At 45.9% G+C, this 23,698-nt stretch overlaps 1 protein-coding gene across 1 annotated transcript in view; it reads left to right on the top strand.

The window, feature by feature from the left end:
- Positions 1-23,698, top strand: part of LOC8031327 (5'-3' exoribonuclease 1) — an 82,184-nt gene that overhangs the window by 22,740 nt on the left and 35,746 nt on the right. The window contains exons 13-28 of the mRNA XM_029974041.4: positions 3,169-3,258; positions 4,291-4,447; positions 4,510-4,629; positions 6,637-6,806; positions 11,966-12,092; positions 12,366-12,455; positions 12,547-12,650; positions 14,214-14,315; positions 14,573-14,647; positions 16,089-16,176; positions 16,867-16,980; positions 17,571-17,669; positions 18,601-18,780; positions 19,840-19,922; positions 21,468-21,551; positions 22,385-22,520. Coding sequence (XP_029829901.2) covers positions 3,169-3,258; positions 4,291-4,447; positions 4,510-4,629; positions 6,637-6,806; positions 11,966-12,092; positions 12,366-12,455; positions 12,547-12,650; positions 14,214-14,315; positions 14,573-14,647; positions 16,089-16,176; positions 16,867-16,980; positions 17,571-17,669; positions 18,601-18,780; positions 19,840-19,922; positions 21,468-21,551; positions 22,385-22,520 — 1,819 coding nt within the window. The remainder of the gene's footprint in view (positions 1-3,168; positions 3,259-4,290; positions 4,448-4,509; positions 4,630-6,636; positions 6,807-11,965; positions 12,093-12,365; positions 12,456-12,546; positions 12,651-14,213; positions 14,316-14,572; positions 14,648-16,088; positions 16,177-16,866; positions 16,981-17,570; positions 17,670-18,600; positions 18,781-19,839; positions 19,923-21,467; positions 21,552-22,384; positions 22,521-23,698) is intronic.

Below are 23,698 nucleotides of genomic sequence, written 5' to 3'. Positions count from 1 at the left end.
CGGGGAAACTTTTCCAGTAGATTTAGCGTGAAAAATTTTCTACTAGATTTAGCCGGGAAATTTTTTCCCTAAATTTAGCGAGGAAAATTTTCCGCTAAATTTAACGGGGAAACTTTCCGCTAGATTTAGCGGGAAAAACGTTTCCGCTAAATTTATCGGGGAAAATTCCTGCTAGATTTAGCGGGGAAAATGTTCCACTAGACTTAGCGGAAAAAAATTTCCGCTAGATTTAGCAGGGAAAATATTCCGCTAAATTTAGCGGGGAAAATTTTCCGCTAGATTTAGCGGGGAAAGTTTTCCACTAAATCTAGCTGAAAAGATTTTCCGCTAGATTTAGCGGGGAAAATTTTCCGCTAAATATAGGGGGAAAATTTTCCGCTAGATTTAGCGGGGAAATTTTCCGCTAAATTTAGCGGGGAAAGGTTTCCACTAGATTAAGCGGGAAAACGTTTCCGCTAAACTTTGCGGGGCAAATTTTCCGCTAAATCTAGCTGGGAAATTTTCCCGCTAGATGTAGCGGGGAAAATTTTCCGCTAGATTTAGCGGGGAAAACTTTCCGCTAGATATAGCGGGAAAAGTTTTCTGCTAAATGTAGTGGAAAAATTTTACACTAGATTTAGCGGGGAAAATTTTCCTATAGACTTAGCGGGGAAAATTGTCCGTTAAACCTAGCTTTGAAATTTTTCCGCTAGATTTGGAAAATTTTCCGCTAGGCTTAGCGGGAAAACTTTTCCACTAGGGTTAGCGTTAAACTTTTCCGCTAGACTTTGCGGGGCAAATTTCTCGCTAAATCTAGCTGGGAAAATTTTCCGCTAGATTTAGCGGGGAAATCTTTACGCTAGATTTAGCGGGAAAAAATGTTTTGCTAAATTTAGTGGAAAAACTTGTACACTAGATTTAGCGGGGAAACTTTTCCGCAAGACTTAGCGGGAAAAATTTTCCGATAGACTTAGCGGGAAAAATTTTCCACTAGATTTAGCGGGGAAACTTTTCCGCTAGGCTTTGCGGGGCAAATTTTTCGCTAAATCTAGCTGGGAAAATATTCTGCTAGATTTAGCGGGGAAAACTTTCCGCTAAGTTTAGCGGGAAAACATTTCCGCTAAATATAGCGGGAAAATTTTACACTAAGCGGGGAAAATTTCCTTCTAGACTACGGGGAAAATTTTCCACTAGACTCTGCGGAGCAAATTTTTCGCTAAATCTAGCTGGGAAAATTTTTCGCTAGGTTTAGCAGGGAAAGTTTTCCGCTAGATTTAGCTGGGAAATTTTTCCGCTAAATTTAGCGGGGGAATTCACCTATCATTCACCGCGTGGTTACGCCAACGGCGACGGCGACGCTGCTTAAGCCGGAAACGGGTGCCTAAGAGCTGCGCTCCAAAAAGAGTAACCAACATATCAATTAAGCCTCGTCAATAGTGGTACTAGTAACTCAAAGTAATCACATTAGTGATCAAATTCTCAATTGCCCCCCAAAATTTCAAATTGTATAAACAATTGTTGTAAGTTACCAAATGTGTAAGCGAAACACGACCACTGAACACAATAAGTGCATATATATATATATTGTGGATTAAATTGACTGACCCCGGGATTAAATTGTGTGGCGCTTGGATTAAATTGTATGGCACTTGGATTAAATTGAGCGACCCCGGGATTAAATTGGTCGTCGCTTGGATTAAAATGAGCGGGAAAACCTGTAGTCGTAGGGACCCTCTTCCCAAGTGCACAGACGGCTGCCTCGGTGAAAAGGGACCTGTCGTCCCCACCGGAATGCCTTGAGGGAAAGCGTCACGAGGGAAAAAGGAGAGGGACAGAATGGACCCATCCCCTTTTGCCTTCCCACACGATAGAGCAGGGAAGCGTGGGAAAAGGCCGATATTGTGATAATGAAGAGATCAGGAAACAAGGATTTTCACAAGCCAGACACATTCTAGCTTGCATATCATGTTATCTAATCATGCTCGTGGTCATTCCTATAAGTTCTTTCTTAGAAGAACAAATTCTGCAGTGAAAAACGTGGGTCATAGATTGTACGCACTCGGTAGCATGGTTGATTTTGCTAGTTTTCTCTTTGCTTGACCAAACAATGTCTAATTATATCCCAGATCCTATAATTGTTGCCAAGGTTGTTTCGGAACACCACTTTGAAAAAGCGTCGTTTGTCACAATAAAACTATTCTTAAAAACACTCTTGCTCTTAAAATAAAAAAAAAAAGAGGCCGCATCTTTACATGGTGAATGATGTTGATTGGGGCGGAGCTCTGGTGGTGCTGATGATACTGATTTTATTGTTCATAGGTAGTGCTGATGGTGCTGATTTTTTTTGTATTGCTCATAGGTAGTGCTGAGTTCCGGGTTGCGTTTCTACTTCATTATTACTGCTTTATGGTCGGTGAAATGCAGAGCCAGTGGTTCTTCCAGCGGATCAGTTTGGATCCGCTAGAAGCCGTGGGAAAGCATCTCCACCGCTTAAGTCAATGGTCCATGTCAGAAAGAGAATGTGTGGTATGGATTGTGGTTATATACGCAGTTGAGCATTGGACCGCAGCACCCCCTCGTCTATAAACGTTGAGCCAATGCATGCAAAGTTTAACGCGATTATATACGCATTTGACCGCAGCGCCCTCTCCTGTGTAGGCGTTGAGTGGCTACATGCAACGTTGGAGTGTAGCGTAGTGGTTAAGATGTCTGCCTTGTAAGCAAGCAATCCTGAGTTCGAACCCCCGTGCAGGCATACATTGTTTTTTTTTTTAAAGTGGGCCGATCCCGGAGGCAGTGCAATCGATGTGAGCACGGATGCTGGACGGATGAACAAGACCCCAAGGAGCTTTGCCCCTAAAAATTATGATTTGTGCATTTCTTTGTTGATGAACTATCGGCACCTTCTTCAAAAACACCATTGACCTTTCAATAAAATTTTTTGGGAACCACGATTAGGGCAGATATGCTGATGTGCATCTGAACCAAATACAAGGTGTTCTGTGAGCAGTTTGCAAGAAAGCACATTGACAGCTTTGCCTGCATAGGATTATGCTTTCCAATCCAGATCCCCCACACATCCTTCTCTATGATAAAGTTGCAGTTCTGGGGCCGACAAACAATTAAGTAGAAGTGGCCCTGGCACATGAGTGCTTGACCGCCGTGTGACTGTAAAACCGCCTATTTCAGGGAAGTAATGCAGGAGCAGGCCCACGGTTATGTGCGTGCCATCCAGTGGAACCTCCACTACTACTACAACGGCGTGCAATCATGGAACTGGTGAGGGGGCCAATCTCATCTGCGCCCGCTGTTTTCAATGTGTACCATTTATAGGGTCAGCTTTGGGGTTTTCGTATGTGCGGATGTAGGCTCATCGTGGTCACAGTTTCATGTGACACTGTGATGCCATGTCAAGTGGCACCATGAAATCGCGTGACACTGACAAATTTTTTGTATTCACAAGACTCTCGCAATATTTGCAAAGAGGAGTGCAAAGAGGCCCTATAAATTATATTCATTTGGAACGCCTTAGGTAAATGCCAAGGAGGCAGTCAATTTCTCTTTAGGTCAGCTTGCATTGATTTTTTATCTTCTCAATTTTTCTATTATTACCGATTTCAAACCTTAATATCTAGTAATTGCTCCTTGTATTGCTCTCTCAACTGTCCACTTGAGAAAGTAACAATATGTTGGAGGGATGACTTTGCTGATCACAGAGTCAAGCAAGGACTTCTGCTTTGTGTGTCATACAATGGAGCCTATCCTTCACAAGGAGTCAAAATTGGGAAACCAATATATGAGAAGAAAGGGGAGGATGGAGGTAAATGTAGCATTTGTTAGTCTGTCTCATCTAGCTGAACTGTTATATAGCATGGCGTACTAGCTCGATGACTGGACTGGCCCCAACTCTTACTTTGTGGCATATTTGTTTGTCATGAAGACAGGGGATCCAGCACATAGCTTTGTAGCAATATTTGGAATTAAAGTGAGAATCAGAACTACAAATGCAGCAGAGCAAAAAACTTGTTGGTTTTCAATCTTTTGAATGCCCAGCCATTATAACCGACAGATTGGCATCTTCATGTTTGTCTTACTTGCATGCAGTGTGTACAAATGCATATGGCTATTGAGAGAGCTTTGCTTTGGTTTGGCCTGTCAACAGCTTACAGATTTAGATCTATGTCAATGTCTGAGAAATGAGAGGTAGCATTAATCTTCAATTATAGGAATGTGTCAATTAATCACTCACAATATATTTTGAGTTTTAGTTTTTGGATACTTCACAAGTAACTAGTGACTGACGTGTCGCAGGTACTACCCACACCATTACTCACCCTACATCTCGGACATCAAGGACTTCCAGAGCATCGACATGAGCTTTGAGCTAGGCAAGCCATTCCTGCCTTTCCAGCAGCTCATGTCCATCCTGCCTGCAGCCAGCAAGGGCCTGGTTCCAAAGGCGTATCAGGTGATGCCGACAGCAGCGGTCAAAACGTGCGGTCACATCACGGGGGCCCCCAATCTTTTCAGGCACTCATGGAGGGCGAAGAGTCTCCCGTGCTCGACTACTACCCTCAGGACTTCACCACGGACCTCAACGGCAAGCAGCAGGAATGGGAGGCCGTTGTCTTGATCCCATTTATAGATGAGGTGACGTGGCTTGGCTTTCTTTTATTTCTTCTCCTCCTGGCTCTATCTGGAGCCACTGCGTACAACAGCTTTTTTTAACCCACTTTATCGACGTCACTTTCAAAGTTTGCCCGACCTTAAAGGGACACTGACAGGGTATTTTTGCTCGCCGAGGTTTTTAGTTGTGCATGACATATGAGAGCCCAACTACCCAGAACAAAATTTGCGGCTCGAAATTCGGTTTCTTTCCGCTCGAAAACCGCCGATCAAAAACTGGCCGGTTCGAGTCTCTCTCACTCTCATTTTCGTGGTCACGGGCGTTTTCTAAGGTTTCGATGCAACCACCAAATTTAATCAAAGTCGTTGGTCATGGAAGGCACACACTCAGAATTAAAGATAGAAAAAAAAATGAAAACAATTTTTTGTGGCTTCTAAAAAGCTGCAAATGCGTTGATTGAAAAAAAAAAAAAAAAGTTGCACAGAGAACCAGAAGCATTCTGTGTGTGCGTCGCTTTGCGTATCGTGGGACTCGCGGGGATGGCGATCGCAGCGGACAACGGTCATGGGACCTCTACTTCAGACTTGTCGTTCAAGGTACCGGCGAATTCTGTCTGCCTTTAAAAGAGAAATCTGGAATTGATGAAAAGGATTGGTATTCATCCCGTACGACAAGCCGAACCACCAAGCCTATTTGCACGAAGACGTCGCCGAGGCGTCGCTCCCTTCTCGTGGCTGAAGACATCGCTCGCGTAAACGTCAAGCACCGCTCGAAGTGTGTACTTCGAGTCGAATATGCACGCGTACGATTTCTTTACTAGGTGCGAATGTCGCCAATGCGTGGGGCTTCGACTTCGACCCGGGAGTGCTTGTGCTGGAAGGAAATCGGCAGCAAACTTTCCAACTTACAGTTTACCGGCTGTTTTATTGCTCCGAAGGGAGTTCCCCCAAGTAGCTCAAGGGAAAGACGTCCGCTTCACACGCGGATGGACCGGATTTGATCCCCAGTAAACCCACACTTTTTTTTTTTTTTAGGTGTTTTGCGATGTTTACATTACATTTTTTTTTTTTGCAATTATCACTGAAAAGCAAACAAAAAATAACAAACAAATGTTGTGAACGAACCGTCGCTGAACTAAATGGTATAAGATTTCCTTTTTGACACCTGTGAAGTTCGAACTCAGTGTAATCACTTTTCACAAAATGCAAGGAGCATATAAATCAGGTAGCGTCCGCTTTCCGAGGTGCCCGTAACTGTTCTACAGGAATTGCAGCCAGCCATTGGTCCCGATCCCAATGATCTTTCGGAAACTCTGTCGCACAACGCCACTTTTTTTCGGACGACGCATTATCTTGGGTGTGTTCTTTTCGGAGCCGATCACGGAAATTCACCACGGGCACTCACTACTCATCTCCAACTCTTCAATGTACAAAACAACTCATCTTGAAGTACAGGACAGCGAGAGGAACAAAGATAACTGCAAAAAAATCTCACGGTGAACATTTCCCGCTACTCCGCCTCGCCTGTCGTCTGCTAAGCAGGAAAAAAAAGAAGAAAAAAAAAGTGCACGGTCGAGTGTGGCCACGTGACTTCTGCCACTCACTCTCCTCTCCACTTCTCCGACCTCCGTGCGCGGGTTTCAGCTTCGAGCAGTTGCGTCTTTTGGCTTTATTTAAAATATACGCTACTCTGTCACAAAATATTAATTGGGTAGTCCTCCGACACCATAATAAAGCGCCTGGCAAAATATTAAAAATATTTTTTGGGGGGTGTTAATGTCCCTTTAAAGGCTGCCGAACAAGCAGAAAAAAGGAAACTCTCTCAGTTCCTCCTTTCCATTCGAGAAAGGGGGAGACACCCCTCCTTTCTGCTAAAAGTAGCTCAGAGACCTGCTTCTGTGATATCTGCTGTGGGGTGAGAAGCAGAAGTGCAAGAGGGAAGGGAGAGAGGGAAACTGGGAACCGGTGTTCTTGCCGGCAGAAGACGGTTCTGTAGGTCAGCCTTTGAGCGTGTGCCCTCGCTGTTTTCAGGACCGTCTGCTGCCAGTGATGCAGGAGCTGGACTCTAAGCTGACCGACGAGGAGAGGGAGCGCAACACACACGGAGGACACCTGCTTTTTACTTATTCCCACGAGCCTGTGACTAGCCTCAAGTGCAAGAACAAGGGGCTGCTTCCCAACATTGAGGTCAATCATGCCAGGTAAGCGTGATTACTTTTATTCACTGTTCTGTGGAATTAATTTGATGCATTCGAGAATTTTTAGTTTTGTTTTACTAAGCTGGGCCTCTTAACCCCTTGCCTACTCATTTTTTTTTCTTCAAGGAACCTACAGCAAAACTTCATTTTAAACAGGCAATTTGTATCAAAATAAGACAAAAGCATTTCCTTGATTTCCAGGTGTAGTATGTTGCTCTACATCGGCTTTTGTTTTTATGGTCCTCTTCAGTAGTTCTTCACAGTGTGATAGCACTGAAAACATTCATGAAGGTGGAGAGCCACCTTGATGGGAGTAATGAAAACAATTTGCATTATTTTCATCACTTCTATCACTGTCTATTGCGTTGACAAACGCACGTGCAATATGCCATTTGTTTTAGGCTTTTGCTTTAGAATAGTTACTGCTGCAGACGCCAGCGCCACATGTGCACGCCTTCCCCTTATAAAAGATTCGAAGTTAATAACCAAAATAAAGCCTTGACGAATGTGCGTGCAAGATGCCATTTGTCTTAGGCTTTTCCTTTAGAACGGTTACTGCTGCAGATGCTGGCATGTGTGGCGCGTGGAGCACTATTCCCTGCATTCTCCTTGATGCTTGGGTAATTTAGCTATAGGTCTATTCAGTAGATTAGTTATCAATAGACACCATTTTCAAGATAAGTAGACTCCATGGTAGATAATAGAGTTTTTTAAAGATTTGCCGCTGTGCGACCCGCGTCGGCCATGTCTACGCTCGCACCGCCCTCTCTTTGTCGTCGTTCCAAGGGCTTGCATGCCCAGTATTCTTTCCTTCCGCTCTCCCAGGGTGGCGGTCCCGTCGCGCGTGTCTACTTTCCACCGGGTGATGATCCCGTCGCGCGTGTCTAATTTCCTCCGGCTCCTTGGGGCGGGTCTGTGTCGTGTCCTAAACAGCTTCGCTGGTCTTCCACCTTTATGGAGTTGAATGATTCATGATTTTTTGGTTATTTACTTCAAATCTTTTATACAGGGAAGGCGTGCTGTGGTGTGAGTGTAGAGGTTTTTGTCACTGCACACGAAAAATCCACGGAACCCTAGCCATAAACTGCTTTGTTGTAAAAGCTTTACCATTTTTTGTTCGAAGGGGGGCGGTGTCACGCGTCTTAGTTTATATCGTGTCGGCTGCAGTCCTCGTGATTGGGTCGATCACGAGGACTGCAGCCCTTCGTCGAGCAGTGGCATCCCTGCCCTTCGGACGGGAAATGGTTAAGCTTTTGTTTGTTATCATACAAGTCGTAAAGAGAAGTGGCAATCTTCTTATAAAGTCGCTGACCGATTGTTCGGATTCCGGTAATTCGGACTTGTTTGATATTTCAAACTTAAAGGAGGAACCGTGACCTTCCCGATAAAAATAGTGCATATCCACGACCAATATTTCGGACAGCTTGAATTCCGAAAGTTAGATTTTTCGGACAAAATCGTCACCCGTGTTCGGTGGGAAACACCACCGAGAAGCTGCCATTTTAGATTCTTTTTGACTGCACGTGGATTGGCTTGGCTTGGCAGAACTACTTGAGTACTGTTAAGTCCTACCGCTAGGTGACGCTATGCTACGGCTTTTTTACAGCGAAGCTGTTAAAGGGGCCCTGCAAGGACTTTGTTACTGGTTTTTAATTTGCACCGAACCTGAGTGCACTGAACGTAGTAACTTAAAGGAGCTGTGCAATGATTTTAATGCTGAAAGAATTGGCATCTTCTGCTTTTGATATTGCTCACCTTGTCACAAATGACAGAAAACACACCTTCTTTCATCGAAATGTTGGAATTCCGCCGTGTAATAGCGAGGCAAAACTTAGAACATTCCCCGACCTGCAGCCGCGAGCGGCGGCCATGAGAAACACGCGGCATGACGTCAATGGGGAGTCTTGTAGAAACATAGCAAGTTGTGCGAATACCTGCTCGATAAAAGGTAACTTTTCTATAAATCTTGTTGTTCCAACATATATATAAACGCGTCAAAAACCTGGTATCATCGACAAAACTTTTATTATACGGAGTTTTAGTGGCGCCATCTATCCTAGGTCCACAAAACCGTCAGCTGTCTCTGCTACCGCGAACAGCCGCCAGAAGCCAAAGGGGGAGGAAGACAGAGCCGGACGGGTATGGGACCCGGATGAGATTTTCCTCCTTCCACCATATTGTTCGCGCGGCGCCCGTCAGCACGTGGTCACACCGTCGCGAGCGGATGAGTTCGCACTGCTCACTGACGGCTCTAAAGAGAGAACTTTTCCGGAACCCCGCGCCTACCCCATCAACGTCACTGCACATGTGACCCGGAAGATGACGTACGAGTTGAGAGGCGGCAAAAACCTGGATCTTTTTCATTTTTTAAAATAAAAACTAGGGTATTCAGGCAAAATCTGTTTTCTGTAGTTCACTTCAGAAGTGTCGGGCATCAACTTCCACAATAATTTAAGCAAAGCCCTGAAATTGTTGCACATCTCCTTTAAAGAAACTTTTCTATTCTCAAGTTGCGCTTTATTTTAAAAGTTATAGGCAAATTAGAATTACAAAAACAAGCAAAAAATAACCTCCTTCATGACGTCGTAGGTCCTGGCTTGAGGGGCCGTGAACTAGAGGAGGAGTAGTGAGCTCACTGAGCGCTCACGGTTGCCGCACGCCGTGTCGACGGTTCGAGAGGGCGCCACTAAAGCACGTATTGGATAGGCTGTATGAAGTGGGCGGCCAGGGCGGTTTGCATTGCATTTGCTGTGCGATTAAAGACTAATTCGGCATAACACTTCATTGGCCACAAACGACAGCAAACACTGGGTAAAGATCAGTTTAGAACGGGAGCCACTTCGTGCTGCCATACCTCCAAATGGCCAAATCGCCACCCAAGCCTGTGCCGAAAGCCTTCAGAACGCTCGAATCCTCGAGCCAGTATACATCCGGGACCTTTCTACGCTCGCCGTTCGTCAGAGCCTCATCCCACTAGCCCTTTCTAGTATGCGTCGTTTTTTCCTCCGCTTGGTGGCGGGTTTGTTGACGGGTCTTGTCTTGTTTCCGTACTTTATAAACTGAATTTGTTTCTTTTCTGAGCTAAAATACTGAACAAAAACTACTTTCATAGATAATTGAAACGGTTCGCAAAACTTATATTTTGTATCTCGACTAAAAAAAGCTTTTAGCGACTCTGACCAGTAGTAAGCCCAGGACCAAAGACGTCACATTTTGCGCGCTTTCGGTACCGCGGGTCGCCCTCGTCGGTGGAGGAGGTTTCCGCGTCATCCAGTTAAAATATGACTTACTGATATTTAGTTACTCTCTCCATGCCCGCTGGCTTGCCCGAACCCCAAGAGACGTGGAAACCGCAAAAAAGGTAGACGCTTAAATATGATTGCAAGGCCCCTTTAAGGGCTTGTTCCCTCACTATCGTGTCTGCGGTCAATCACATGTCGACAGAAAACTCCCCATTGGTCGTGGCACGTATGAATGAATAAGAACAAAAAGAGGGGTTAAGTATGAGTAAATAGAAAGAAAAAGAGGGGGCAACCAGTATGAGTCAGCCTTCCTTGGCATTATTAGATGATGAGGTCCTGATCCCTTGTTATCATCTCTAGGCATCGTCCTCGATGTTGTCTTAGAGGTCGTCCTCGAGGTCGTCCTAGACATTGTCCTCGAGGTCATCCTAGACATCATCCTCGAGGTTGTCCTAGAAGTCATCCTTGAGGTCGTCTGAGAGGTCATCCTCTAGGCATCGTCCTAGAGTCCTCCTTGAGGTCATCCAAGAGGTAGTCCTGGGCGTCATCCTAGAAGTCATCCTTGAGGTCATCCTAGAGGTCATCCTAGAAGTCGTCCTTGAGGTCATCCTAGAAGTCGTCCTTGAGGTCATCTGAGAGGTCGTCCTAGATGCCGTCCTCGAGGTCGCCCTAGAAGTCGTCCTCGAGGTTGTCCTAGAAGTTGTCCCTGAGGTCGTCCTAGACGTCTTCCTCTAGGTATCGTCCTAGATGTCGTAAAGATAACAGCTTCGCTGGTCTTCTATCTTCACGTGAAGTGGAAGGGCTTTACAATTTTTATTTTCTCTTGCTGCACGTCATTATCATCGTCATTGTTACCATTTTGCTTCATTCATTCGCCATTCTGCAGTCATGGATTTGTGCCTCTCATTTCGTCTCAGTCAATTGTGTTTTCAGACTACGCTGGCTTGAACATTGTGGCCCCCATCTCTTCTTCCGCCGTCGCGAAGTGTCGCTAAGAGGCGCTGAAAGTATTTGACCATAATGCTAGAAAAGAATGCAGTGATTCTTAAGCTAATAGAAAGTGATTGAACGCAAGTGGAGGCGTAACCTCAAGCAAGGCACTATTGACAGCCTCTTTTAAGCCCGCTTTGACATAATAAAGGCAAGTTTTTAATCTGGCAATTTTTTGGACTACTCTATTATTCTGATGTTTTGTCGGTCTCTGTGGAGTGCTACAAATCGGTCGGCTACCATACTTCTATTTACTGTTCTGCGAAATTAATTTGATGCATTCGAGAATTGTTTCATTTTACCAAGCTGACTTCTTGAGGCCCGCTTAAAGGCCGACGACCAGACTCGAGATTCTGCAAGGCAGAAGACCCTCCTCTCCACGCCTTCGGGCGAGGGAAACGAAGGATGGAAAGAAGGGACCAAGAGGGGCGGGCGTGGGTGGAAAGGGTAGGAGGGAGAGGAGGAAGCGGGCGAAAAGTGGAAAGCGCGAACTGGTCGTCGGTCTTTAAACACTTGCATTTGCTTACGACAGAGTTCTTGCGATCACTTACGACGAGAGGACATCCTGACGTGCTGACGCCATCTATGAAGGGACCCTGGAACTCCGTTTCACTAGAGCGGAGGTTTTGCTGTATTTGCAAGATCAATCATACATGCTATCATGAGAAATGGTCGTTCATAACGTTGTCAACTGTTTCTTGAGTCAAGCAAAAAAGAATAGTGCACAAAAAAAAAAAAAATGTGCGGAAATGCCAAGAGTTTTATGGATAGCCAACAGATGGCAGCAGTGTGCTCTCTCGTTGTAAGAGTTCCCAAGAGGCTTTAGGGCACTCTGTCATAAGCAGTGGCGAGCATGCAAACTGTTCTTCACTTAAATGGTATTATCATGTTTAGAGGCACGCTACAACCGCTCAAATTCACAACATCCAGGGTGGAGGTATTGGACAAGAACATCTTCCGGCTTCCCAAGGAGGAGATCAAGAAGGGGCTCCTGGACGGCGTAAAGACGGACATCTACTTTGCGGGATTCCCCACCTTCAGGCACCTCCCCCACACCGTAAGAGCTCTCCCAGGCTGTGTTTGCTCACGTTTGTTAGAAAACTGGACTAGCCTTTGAATCGTCACAGGCAAGACAAATGATAAGGACACAATGGAGGAGGGCTTGTGCCTTAAACCTGGTGCATGCTTGCCCATTTCAGTCTTCTTGGCTCTTGGATTTCTAGTCTTTCATCCTCTAAATCTACCGTAGATGGACTGTGCATCTTTTGGTAGAATATAGTAACGAGTGAAATGAATTCATCCGGTGGTTTACTTCTCTTTGTGTATGAAGGCCAAACTGGAAAGAGCATCTGTAAAGGTCTTCCAGAGCCTCAGCAAAAATGAAAGTGTGCTGCTCACGCTCACCGAAACACCCGACAAGGTATGTGTGTGACTAGGTGTGGGACCTAGTTTGAGAACTCGTGTTCTGATGCATGCGCGTAGCTTTTCTAATGGGAATTTTTCCTCTGCAGACTTTGAAAGAGGTTGCAGACGAGCTGCTCGGAAAATCGGTGTATGTCAACTGGCCTCACCTTCTTGAAGCCCTGGTGGTGGCTGTCACCAGTAGGGATGAGAGGTAGGCGTCTGCTTCTCTGTTCAGCTGCGCCAAGCCTAGCCAACGTTTCGTGTTCAACTTTCTGTCGCGGGATATGAACCTAACCTCGAAAGATGACATTGGGTCAGTACGGTTTACTGTGAATACGTATTTAATCACATAATAATGAACGCACTCGTATAATGGATGCACCCCCCACAACGGGTGCCAATATTTTGACTTTCTTTTTCCTCGCGTAATCAATGCAGCTCGAATTTTCGGCTCCACAAGTCTCGAACTGCGTCCAATGTAGCTAGCCACCAAGCCAATTTTTTTTTGCTGCCAAGCGGTCGGTTGTGGAACCGCAACTACGCGGTTCCACAACTACCGCATAGTTGCGGTAGTTGTGGAAGTGATCATCCGTGAAATCGAGTGGCGTGCACACTGGTTGAAGCTTGGGTCGAGGAATTACCCAGCCCTGGGCATTCTTTGCCTATCGGATGCATTGATGTCAACAAACACACTGTCGTCTGCCGTCCGCTTTCGGAAAGTGAAATCGTGAAAATGGTTTAGGCCTAATTTCACATATTCCGGGTAAATGCATTTATTTAATCTGTAACAGAACGGCGCAGCAAGGTGCCCACTGCGTCGTAGGTTGAGAGTGTCTGGTAGCCTCTGGTAACAGCCGTCTCTGTAAACGAAACTTGATCCTTGCGAGCGGGCCTCAGTGGTTGAACTTAGTACGAGGTTTTACACGCATAGTTGCGGTATATACCTGAACGCGCCACTGGATACTAGCAATATATATCACCTAAGAACGGTCGCATTGCTTTCCGTGCTGAGTGTGCTTCGTAGGGAGCTTTTTCTTCGGTAAAAGGCACGCCAAAAGCGCCCCAAAAAGGTTAGCAATTTATAAAGCATGGTTACTGTGGCGCGCCCCCGACCAGCCATGGGTGCGCCTCCATCAGTGGAGACATGCCACAGTACCTTGCCGTGTCATATTGGCAACTAATATGACATTTGCACGAAGTGTGTGAATGCAAAAATTTTACCCTGCGTAATGAACGCCCCCCCCCCCCCCCCCCCCCCCTTCCCCCCGCCCGCCCCAAATATGTGTCAAAATTTCGGGAAGGAAAAAAAGTGTGTTTATTATGCGAGTAAATACGGTCTATTCAGAATTTTGGTTTATTTGAGTCGGGGCTCTCATCCGAGTACCAATCATACATACAATGCTATGGAAAAGATTGTGCAGTGATTCCAAGGCACAAATTGAGTCGTGTGTTGTGCTGCAAAAATTAGGAGCCCTCAATTTTGCAAAAAAAATGGAAAGTTTGTCGGCCACAACTTTTTCGTCAACAAAAACGCCAGTGTGCTTACTGCGGTCTATCTGCGGTAATAAGGTAAACGTATGATTTTCTTTTCAAAGGCGAGCACTCGTGAGAAACTTTAGGTTTACATTTAGTTTTCATTAGGAGTACTCTTCGAAGTATTTTGCTGCTCCTGCGAGCTTCAAATCATTGAGAGTCGACAGTATCACCAAGCATTTGTTTCAGACTGTGCAACATTTGGGTTTCTATAATGCTGTCACTGTGTCCTTTTTTGCAGGTACACGTTTAATGAGCAGGCAAAAGGTGGTGTCGTGCATTCGCGCCAGGCGGATTCGGATGTCGAGGTGTTTGACATGCAGACCTTCTCCATCAGTGAAAGGTAGTAAATACTTCCATTGCTGTCATTGAACACTTACGGGGGGCCATTAACTACCTCATCGTTGGCCAAATTTTTGAGTAAAAAGTTTCCAAGTGAAGAGACCATTTGCTGGAATTACCGAAGGGAGTTTTTAATTTCAATCTTGGGTTTTCCTTGCCCCGTGTTGACCAAGGGGCTTTGGGGACTTTTCCTTGTGCTGCAGTTTATCCGCATACTTCGCTGAACTGAACTTGTGTTCTCACTCCTCTCCTATCCAGATATCGCTCCCGTTACGGAGTGAACCTTGGAGACGTCGACATAGTTGTTCTCTGCAAGACTATCACAGGCCGAAAGTAAGAAGGAAGTCAACTTTCTTACAGTTCATTGAGGTGAATTCAGCTGAAACGTAGGGTAATGCAAGATCAATTTGGCTTATCCATTCAGGATTTGTAGTTATTGTTTTAGGTCGTGAACTAAATACAGTGTAGACCGCATATAACGTATGTCGCGGGAGTCGCAAAAATCCGCACTATAAGCGGTACCGCACTATAACCAAAACATCAATTTTTCAAGCCAAAATGCATGCCATCAGACAACTTACCTTTGTAAAAGAATTTAATTTATGTTAGATGAAAAATAAAGCTTAGTTTGAGGAAAGTCTTTATTTCACCAGACTAGTGCACTTCTCTCTCAAGTGTGTTACACATTTTGAAAGAAATGAGCGACTTTTGCCTGGCGCAGCCTTTTGACGGCGTCGCGGGTTGCGGACGGACGTTGCGAGCGTTCAGGATTGCTAACCCTAATCACTTTTCTCCGGCGATGAAAACGCGTGAAAATTCGCATCCTTTATATGGTACGCGCCCGTAATACCTTCAACTTGAGCACAGGCATGAAATGCTCCAAATAAGAAATCCGGGCGGTGTTCGAAAACACAAATGCTTAGAAAGCACCACTGTAGTCGAAGTAAACAAACACGACGACACGGGCGTTTCTTCCGTCTTGAGAGTGCCGCCACAACATCGCCGCACGAGTAGGTGGATCTTCCCTTCTAGAGCGTGCTGGGTATTCATAGCGACACACAACGAAAATTCACAGTCAAGGATAGCGCTTTTACGCGGAACGATGAGCTTCTACGCAGTCTACGTCGATGATCACAACCGACGCCATGTTCGCGGATAAAAGCAGCCGACCCGCGACGCGCGCGAACACTTCTCCTCGACTTGCGATTGGTCTGTCGTTGCGGTTGTTGTTCAACGCAGCGGAGGGACGCACGCACGTGAACGACACGTGTGTGCGTCCCTCCGTCGCTATGGCAACTGAAGCCTCTCTCTTCGCTTCATCGAGTAACCTCCTTGCCCCGCGAGTGCCGCTCGCGCCGTTATCTAGTGTCGCACAGGGAAGCGTGCTCTCTGCGTCGGTCGGTCGGCGCGGTCGCCGGGCTGTTCCGAAAACCGCACTATAACCGGTATTTCCCTTCGCGCGCCTGCATTTTAAGCGGTATGTAATTACATGGAGTTCTATGGGAGGCACACCGGTGGTTTAAAAAAGCCGCGTTATACCCGGTCCTGCACTATAAGCGGTTACGTTGTAAGTGGTCTATGCTGTAGCTAAATAGGGAAGGAAGAGCATATCTTGATGTGGTTTACTGCATTTTATCTTGGAAGAGTAAAGCAGCATTTAAGAGCAGGCCATTGATGTAACCATATTGCTTTCATCACTGAATTGTTTGTGTCATGTAAAAAGCAAACAGAGCCATCTGGTTCTGTAGTGGTCATAGCATTCTTCATTTGGCAGGTACATTTGCGGCCCCAAGGGACGAATAACCCTGGACAAGCAGTGGTCCCTGCACTCCGTTCCATATGCCGTGCAGTCTCTCGTGAAGGTATGCTGTCACTTTCTTTAGAGTGTTTGGTTTTGGGGGACATATTTTTCTACTCTTTGGAAAATATGGGCTGTGACTGAGCATTTTTTTCTTTTTCCTAGGATGAATAAAGAGCCAGGTTGTGATGCCAGAATAATATATATCAGAAATAAGTAGAGTAGATTTCCTTCTGTATACTAGCAGAGGCCTCATAGGTGAAACTACAGCAGGGGTACACAGAAGTTCCTATTTCGAGGAACGCCTATATATTTTAAGATTTTCAATCTAGGTACGTTCCTGGCTCACAGAAGCTGAGATCGAACCCTGTCTCACCCCTGTTCTAGTGATTTTTGTTGTACAGAGTGGTCCACCGGAATGCTTTGTCGGTTCTCCGCACAGCGCTGGCTGCCGGTGGCCGCAACATTTTAGCACAGCGCAGCGAGCACCACGGGTGGAGCACAGTGCACGTCGACAGCTACTGCACCGCTTATATTCGCACTGCGTCTGCGCTGTAGCGTGCAGTAGCAGACGACTCGTGGCACGCACCACCTCTGGTGCTCTTGCGTCTGCGCTGAGCTTCTGCGAGCGTTTTCATCTGGTGCTGCGCGAAGAGCCAGCCCCGCGTTCCGGTGTTTCTTTCGAGAGTGGACCGTGCCGTACACCTTTTAGGTCCTGGGTTATAAACCCCTTTTTTTGTTTTTTCTATTGCAGGACATCACCGAGCATTGCCCTGAGTTTGAGCAGTTCAAGACAGTCGAAGAGCTGTTCCCAGTGGGCAAAACGTGCTTCATGCTCGGTCACCCGCACTACGGCTGCCAAGGGGAGGTGGGTCATTGGGAATCCATCTCTCGAGTGCAGTGTGCAAAAAAAAAAGGCACCGCGACGAGGTAGTTTGACAAAGTTGGCCTTTAGGGCGACGACAGTGAGCCTTGATTCCCGTAGTACCAGGGTTCATACATGGCACTACGCTCGCTCAAAGGAATGCTACGGAAGCGTGGAAAGAAAACGGAGCATTTTGTAGCTTTGGAACGTCGTTATTAGGCCCATCGTCATCATTTTGAAGGGCGTGTGATGGCAAGTATTTCGGTTGTGGTGATCGCTCACCATTCGTAGCTACGATCGTCGGAGGCTCGCACTGGAGGCGGGACAACTGAAACTTTACCCTTCCTTTCCCACCTATAGTCAGCGACTACAGATTTGGAAAGCTGTATGTACAATAATCTCAGCTTTGCCTTTTAATGCGCATTCTCCCGCTGCTCTCAACTGCCAGTAACTCAAAAGCCGGAAGGGGTTGCTTGAAACCAGTTTGATGGACTGTAATGAACCTAACCCTCGTGTGTTTGGTAATCGGTCTTGCGATTACTTGACCATGTGACGGCGTCCTGGTTATGTCGGCTGGCGTCCCTCTTTCTCAGGTGGTGGATCCCAAGCCAAGCACCAAGCAAGGGCGCATTGTGGTCAGACTCAACATTCCTCCAGAGCCAAACCTGGAGGGCGTTGTGCGAAATGAAAAGGCGAGTTTTGCAAATGCCACGAACCTTGTAATTTAAATGTGCCCGTGACTATTGTGCAAGTTCTTGCAAGGTACAGAGTCTGCGAAATTAAAGAGTGCGTGAAAATTCTTTTTCTCGAGTAATGAGTTTAGAGCTTGTTTAAAGTTGCAAGCTTTTGTGGCGGCATATCTGCCGATCTGTTTGATTTTATGGAAAAGAGGCGGCGCCGATATTGAGGACCTCGCATTCCTTTTGAAACCTACACTTTTGAAAGGAACCGAGCCAGCTGAAATGCATTTTTTATTGAGGGATATTTTCACTTTCACTTTATAATTTGGCAGGACCGAGCAAGGGTGATTCCTCGTGGTTTGAAATAGTTGGGAAGAAGAAATTATTGAAAGAAAACGAGGAGGAAATTGACCGGTGGTGAAACACTAATTTGCTGTCCCACCTAATCACACTCGCACTTACAACTGCCATCATTCTGACAATAATTTCATTCATCACTAGTGTCAGTTGAGCTCAGTCGAGCTCGGTCGGTTATCTTGGTCAACCATGCCAAGTGCGAACAGCAGTGAAATAGCTGTATTTCACCGTGTCACTCAAGTTTAATTACGGCTATTGGTTGCTGAACACAGGATCAGAGACTTTCGTTTTGAGTACAACTGGCTGCGTTACGATCGCTTATGCAGGGAGTCGTAACATAGTCAGACATACTCAATTGCAAATCTCTGAACCATCCCTAACTGCCGTTGGCCGAAGGATAGCATAATCCGAACGCATTAGACGTGCTAGCATCGAGATGGAGTAGACTTTATGCTGAACGAGTTGCACCTGTCTATGAGTTCCGTCTCGAGAGTGTTGGTCCAGATGCCCGTCGTTGGTTTGGCACGTAAAACCCCCAAATTTGAGAGTGTTGGTAACAGAGTGCATCGTTTTTCTATTTCCACAGAACCTGAGCCAGGTGCACTACATGTCCTCGCACCAGTTGGCACAGTGGCTCGGGGTGAACGGCTTGTTTGTGTCCCGTATCACGGGCACGGTGTACGTCCAGATGAACAGCCGGGAGGCCGACGCCCCCTCACTGGTCAACGTGGGCCTCAACCTTAAGTTCAACAAGAGCGGCGAGGAGGTCGGGCCGTGCGCTCTCCCTCTTTCTACATTGATGCAGAATGCCTTTTATCGGAAGTGAAGTGAGGATCTGGGCAGCCGTTGCGCCGCCGTAGCCACAGTATGCCATTGTCGGTTCGACTTAGCGGGCTAATGTCTCGAGCTGGATGTCTCTATAGATCATACGGTCGTGTGGCTTGCGCCACTATGGATCACGTGACTGTGTGATGTGTGTCGGGCCACGCCAGCTCACGTGATGTTACGATGTCATGTGACGTCTGGCGTAATGTCCGCCTGTGTGACATCACGGTGTTATGTGATGTCTCACGACACCATGACTTGGCCCCACGATCGATGCCTTGTGACAATGTGATGTACTGCTGCCCAGATTTGTGTCTGTGTTTCTAATGCATTCCGGATACGGGACGTTTGAGCCATAGGTTAAGGAGTGCTTTGATTTCTTTTTTTTAAATACAACACAGGCTTGGGGGCATGCAAGCTCCATTCGCTTTGCATTGTGTACGGTTGAATTGCAACTGCATTGAGGTTGAATTTAGGACTCCTTCAGTGCAATCGATGGGGCTGGCACGACCAGTTTATTTTTATGTTTTCCTGAGTTTTGACATAGCTGCTCAGTGCCTATAGTAGTCATTTCTCTTTAAGTGCAAGCATAACGGAAACTGCTAGAGTGTGACCTCCAGGCTTTCAGCATCTGTGCCAAGCACGCTCGTGAAGTGCAAGTGTCACTCGGGGCAACATGCCTGTGCTTGTTGCTTTGGCTTCGCTCGCACATAAAGTGAAACTAAATGTGGCGAAAAATTTTAGAATGTTCTCATTGACTTGCTGACAATGACAAAGAGGATTAAGGACCTCCAACAAGATATTAACAAACATTTTTTTTTTTTTTTTTATTATTGCTGTTAAAGTGGGATATTATTATCTGAATTTTAATTGTCCATGTCTGCAAACTGCAGCAGGGAACCTTTAGAGGCACACAGCATGATCACATTGACATATCAGAGGTGTGTACTTCTCTTGTGTCAGTGGGAGAAAGCTAAGCATACCATTGCAAATTTTTCAGGTGCCCGGCTATTCGAAGAGAGCCAATGAGACATGGTTCTACTCTAACAAATGTCACAACGTTTTGCAGGAGTATCTGACCAAGTGAGTGGCTACACTGTATGCTTTTCTATTTCAGGGTGTTTTTTTTTTGTTCATTTCTAAGCTCTGAATTTACTTGTCCTAGGTAACATGTGAGAATAGCTTGCATAACAAGGGCAGCCATAAAATTTATCAATGGCATCAACCTCAGTTTTTTATGGTGCATCTGTCTTTCTGAGCTCTATATTAGGTTTGATGCATTCACTGGTGGCAATGCTTCTAAGAAAGCAACATCCTAATTGGTTTGCTCGTTTAAATTATTCTATCATTCTATTTTATGGCACAAGAGTAATCAAGATAGATTTTCTGAACTGGAAGGAAAAAGAACTGCGGATGTGATCATAACTGAGTTTTGAATAGTGCAGAAACTAAAGAAATCAGATTAAATATAAAATATGCACAAAAACCATGAGCCATTCCACTCTGTGAAGGTGAATGACCAGCAAAGCTGTTTAGCATACGACATAAACCCGCTCCGAGGAGCCGGAGGAAACTAGACACGCGCGACGGGACCGCCACCCCGGGAGAACGGTAGGAAAGGAAACTAGGCACGCAAGCGCTTGGAACGACGACAAAGAGGGCGGTGCGGCGTAGACATGGCCGACGCGGTTTCGCACAGTGGCAAATCTTTGAGAAACCTTTATTATCTACCTGAGAGTCTACTGACCTTAAAAATGATGCCTGTTGATAACTAATCTACTGAATAGACCTATTGCCAAATTACCTAAGCATCAAGGAGAATGCAGGGATTGGTGTTCCACGTGCCGCATGAGCCGGCGTCTGCAGCAGTAACTGTTTTAAAGAAAAAGCCTAAAACAAATGACATCTTGCACGTGTGTTAGTCAATGCCTTATTTTGATTATTTACTTCAAATAGTTTGTACGGGAAAAGCGTGCAGCGGTGCGAGCATAGAGTTTTTGGTTACGCACACGAAAAATCCACGGAACCCTAGCCATAATCAGCTTCGCTGTAAAAAAAAGTGGCTATATGTAACTACGGATGCTACAGACAAGCGCTTGACAACGCGCGCTGCCTCCGCGCCCGACCACGTGCTATGTTCTCCGCGCTACACCACGCGAGATTGGTAGCACTCGCTCGTATCATTCGCTACTGTCCATTTCAGCGGCTTAGAGGAGCAGGCGCATATTAGCGCACATTCGGCTCTGCAGCGAAGGGCCCGTGTTTCGCCGTATGTTGGTGGTTTTTCTGCCGTGATGCCGTGCAATGCGGGCCTGCGCGCATTCGCTCGGGACGAATTATCCGATGCGGAGTTTTTCCGAGTTCGAACTATAGACCTTTTCCTCCCATAGAAATGTATGGGCGCTCGCCGGGACTTTTCAACACGATTGAATGAAACGAAAAGTCGAATTAACCGAGTTTGAACTATTGAAAGTTTACTGTATAATGCTTTCACATTCCCACACATAAGCAGTCTTAAGTGTCTCTGCCAAATTTTTTTCCCAACCAAAGGTGAATTGTTTTGCTTGTGTTTTATTTTAGATGCTGCAGTGGATTATAGTAGTACCGTAAACTCTCTTTGTGATGCAGGTTTGCCAGCTTTGTGGAGAAGATACAGCCCTTTATGGATCGTGACAGGATCAGTGTCGAGGACCTCTATTACAAGGGAGAAGGGTATGTGTGATGTAATTTATAACTTGCCACTCCTTTATTCTTCACCTTGTTTCTTTTAGAACTTGTTGGAAAGAAACTGTTCTCCCTTGCCGGAAACATGTCCGGTTCTGTGCAGATCTTGCACAATTTTGATTTTATGTGAAAAATTGGTTGGTTTTCTTTTTTATAAATAAGATGCAATGTCCTGTACTAGTAGAACAGGATGTGGAGGATAAGATCATATAAATAAGCTGCTTACACACATCACCTTTCCAAGACTAAACAACTTCCAAGTGTTAGGAAAGTACCAGCCACTTTCCTGAAACATCTCTGGAACACCTTTTTCATTACAACCTTTTCATTTTCCGTATGGCACGGAGCGGACAAATGCATTTTCCAGGAATTCGCAGGGACAATGCCTCATTCTACTCAAGTTTTTATGTATTTGAAACATCTTGTTTCTATGCTAGTTTTTTATTAAATATCCTGCAACATTAAATTTTATTCAAACATTGTTATACCCATTGTTGATTTTTTTTTTTTTTTTTTTTTTTCATGACGTTACACTTTGTTTTATACCTTGCAAAACATCCGCAGTTGATGCCGTGAGCCATCCCAGCCAATCCAGGGCTACGAACGTGCCACGTGACTATGTCTGCATTCATTACTACGGTCACGTGACACTTATACGGCATTGGAGTGGTTCTGAGGACTCGTAGCGTCCACCGCGGTTTGTCGCAAGGTGAAACGGGGGATAGGCGTGGTTTCCAACCCACGTTGTGGCTTGGGGATTTCTCGACGAGTTATCAGAGTGGGCACAAGGGAAGGATTGCGTAGAATGTGGTGTGCTGCAGGAAAGAAGAGGTGAGAGAGGTTGCCAAGTGGATCAAGGAGCAGGAGTGTGCCCAGCTGCCCAGGGTCAAGAGTGGCTCCGAATCTCTGGACGAGGGCGTCGTCAAGGCCATCGAGGACACCGTCGACAAGCTCAGGGTGCGTGTGACGGGCCCACGTTGCGGGTGTACCTATTGCGGACAGTATGAGCCGAAACAGTCCTTTGTGCTTCTTTGGCATACCTGCCTGTTTTCGAGAGAGGCGCGGTTCGAACTGTGTGTGTAATGCAAGGTTGAGGTCTCCATACCTCAAACCATTCATTAAATTGAGCAATGCTAACGCTTGTGGGTACTGCGGAAGCCGAAAGAGACCGGACTGAGTATTTTGGCTTGTGTTGTCCTTGGGCGTATGTAGCTCGACGCTTCTAACGCAAAAAATTTATTGGCAATTTTTTTTATACGTCTAGAATTGAAAGGCTATTATGAAAGCTACAGTGCTCATTTGGGCCACAAACCTAAGCAGTAAAATTTTTTACTTGCAAATACCCGCTTGAAATGAAGTGTGAGAGAGCTCCAATGTTGCATTCACGCTAACAGTGTTGCGGAGTGAATTTGTTTTGTTTTACTAATTTAAAAATAATGCAGCCTTCGACGAGGTTTTAACAGGTGTGGTACACATACCGTATTTGCACGAATATAGACCGACACACGGTGCGGCTCTGTTTATCAACACGGCCGGAAGGTCGGAAGGTTGCGCATGCGCAGAAACTATGTGGGCAAAAGCGGCCCGGCTCTCAGTGTTTTCGCCATTGCGTTGTGTGGCGTGCGCTCATTGTTGACGTTGTAAGGACGCTTCTAGCTTTATTTGTGCGTCGTATTTCCTGACAACGTACCGTATTTACTCGCATATAGGTCGACCTGTTTTTCAAAAATCGCCTCATCAAAACTGGGGGGTCGACCAATACGCGAATCCCGGTATTATATTTTTCAACTTTTTATTTTTTCGGGGGTCCCGAAGTTAGGGGGTCGACCTATACGACGTATCGACCAATATGCGAGTAAATACGGTATGTTGTATGCTATGCCCGACTATTTGAGCTCGCTACCCGAGCCTGAACGGCAGCGATATCGAAACTGTGCATGGACGGCGTTGCCTTCGAGGATCCGTACACCGCAAAGAAGGCCTGCTGGACTTCCGACGTAAAGTTTCTGCCACCGAAATCGACGGTTCACGTCGTCGTTTATTTAGTTTTTCCGCCAAGCCAGTTCACGGCTGACACGGTGCATACGTACAAGTCTCTCGAGGCCTACAATTACTTCGGGTCGGTTTCCGCACTG

Source organism: Ixodes scapularis, unplaced genomic scaffold (assembly GCF_016920785.2).
Source record: "Ixodes scapularis isolate PalLabHiFi unplaced genomic scaffold, ASM1692078v2 PGA_scaffold1__304_contigs__length_218370807, whole genome shotgun sequence".
Lineage (NCBI taxonomy): Eukaryota > Metazoa > Arthropoda > Arachnida > Ixodida > Ixodidae > Ixodes > Ixodes scapularis.
The sequence above is the reverse complement of the archived record's forward strand: the minus strand, read 5'-3'. Positions and strand labels throughout refer to the sequence as shown.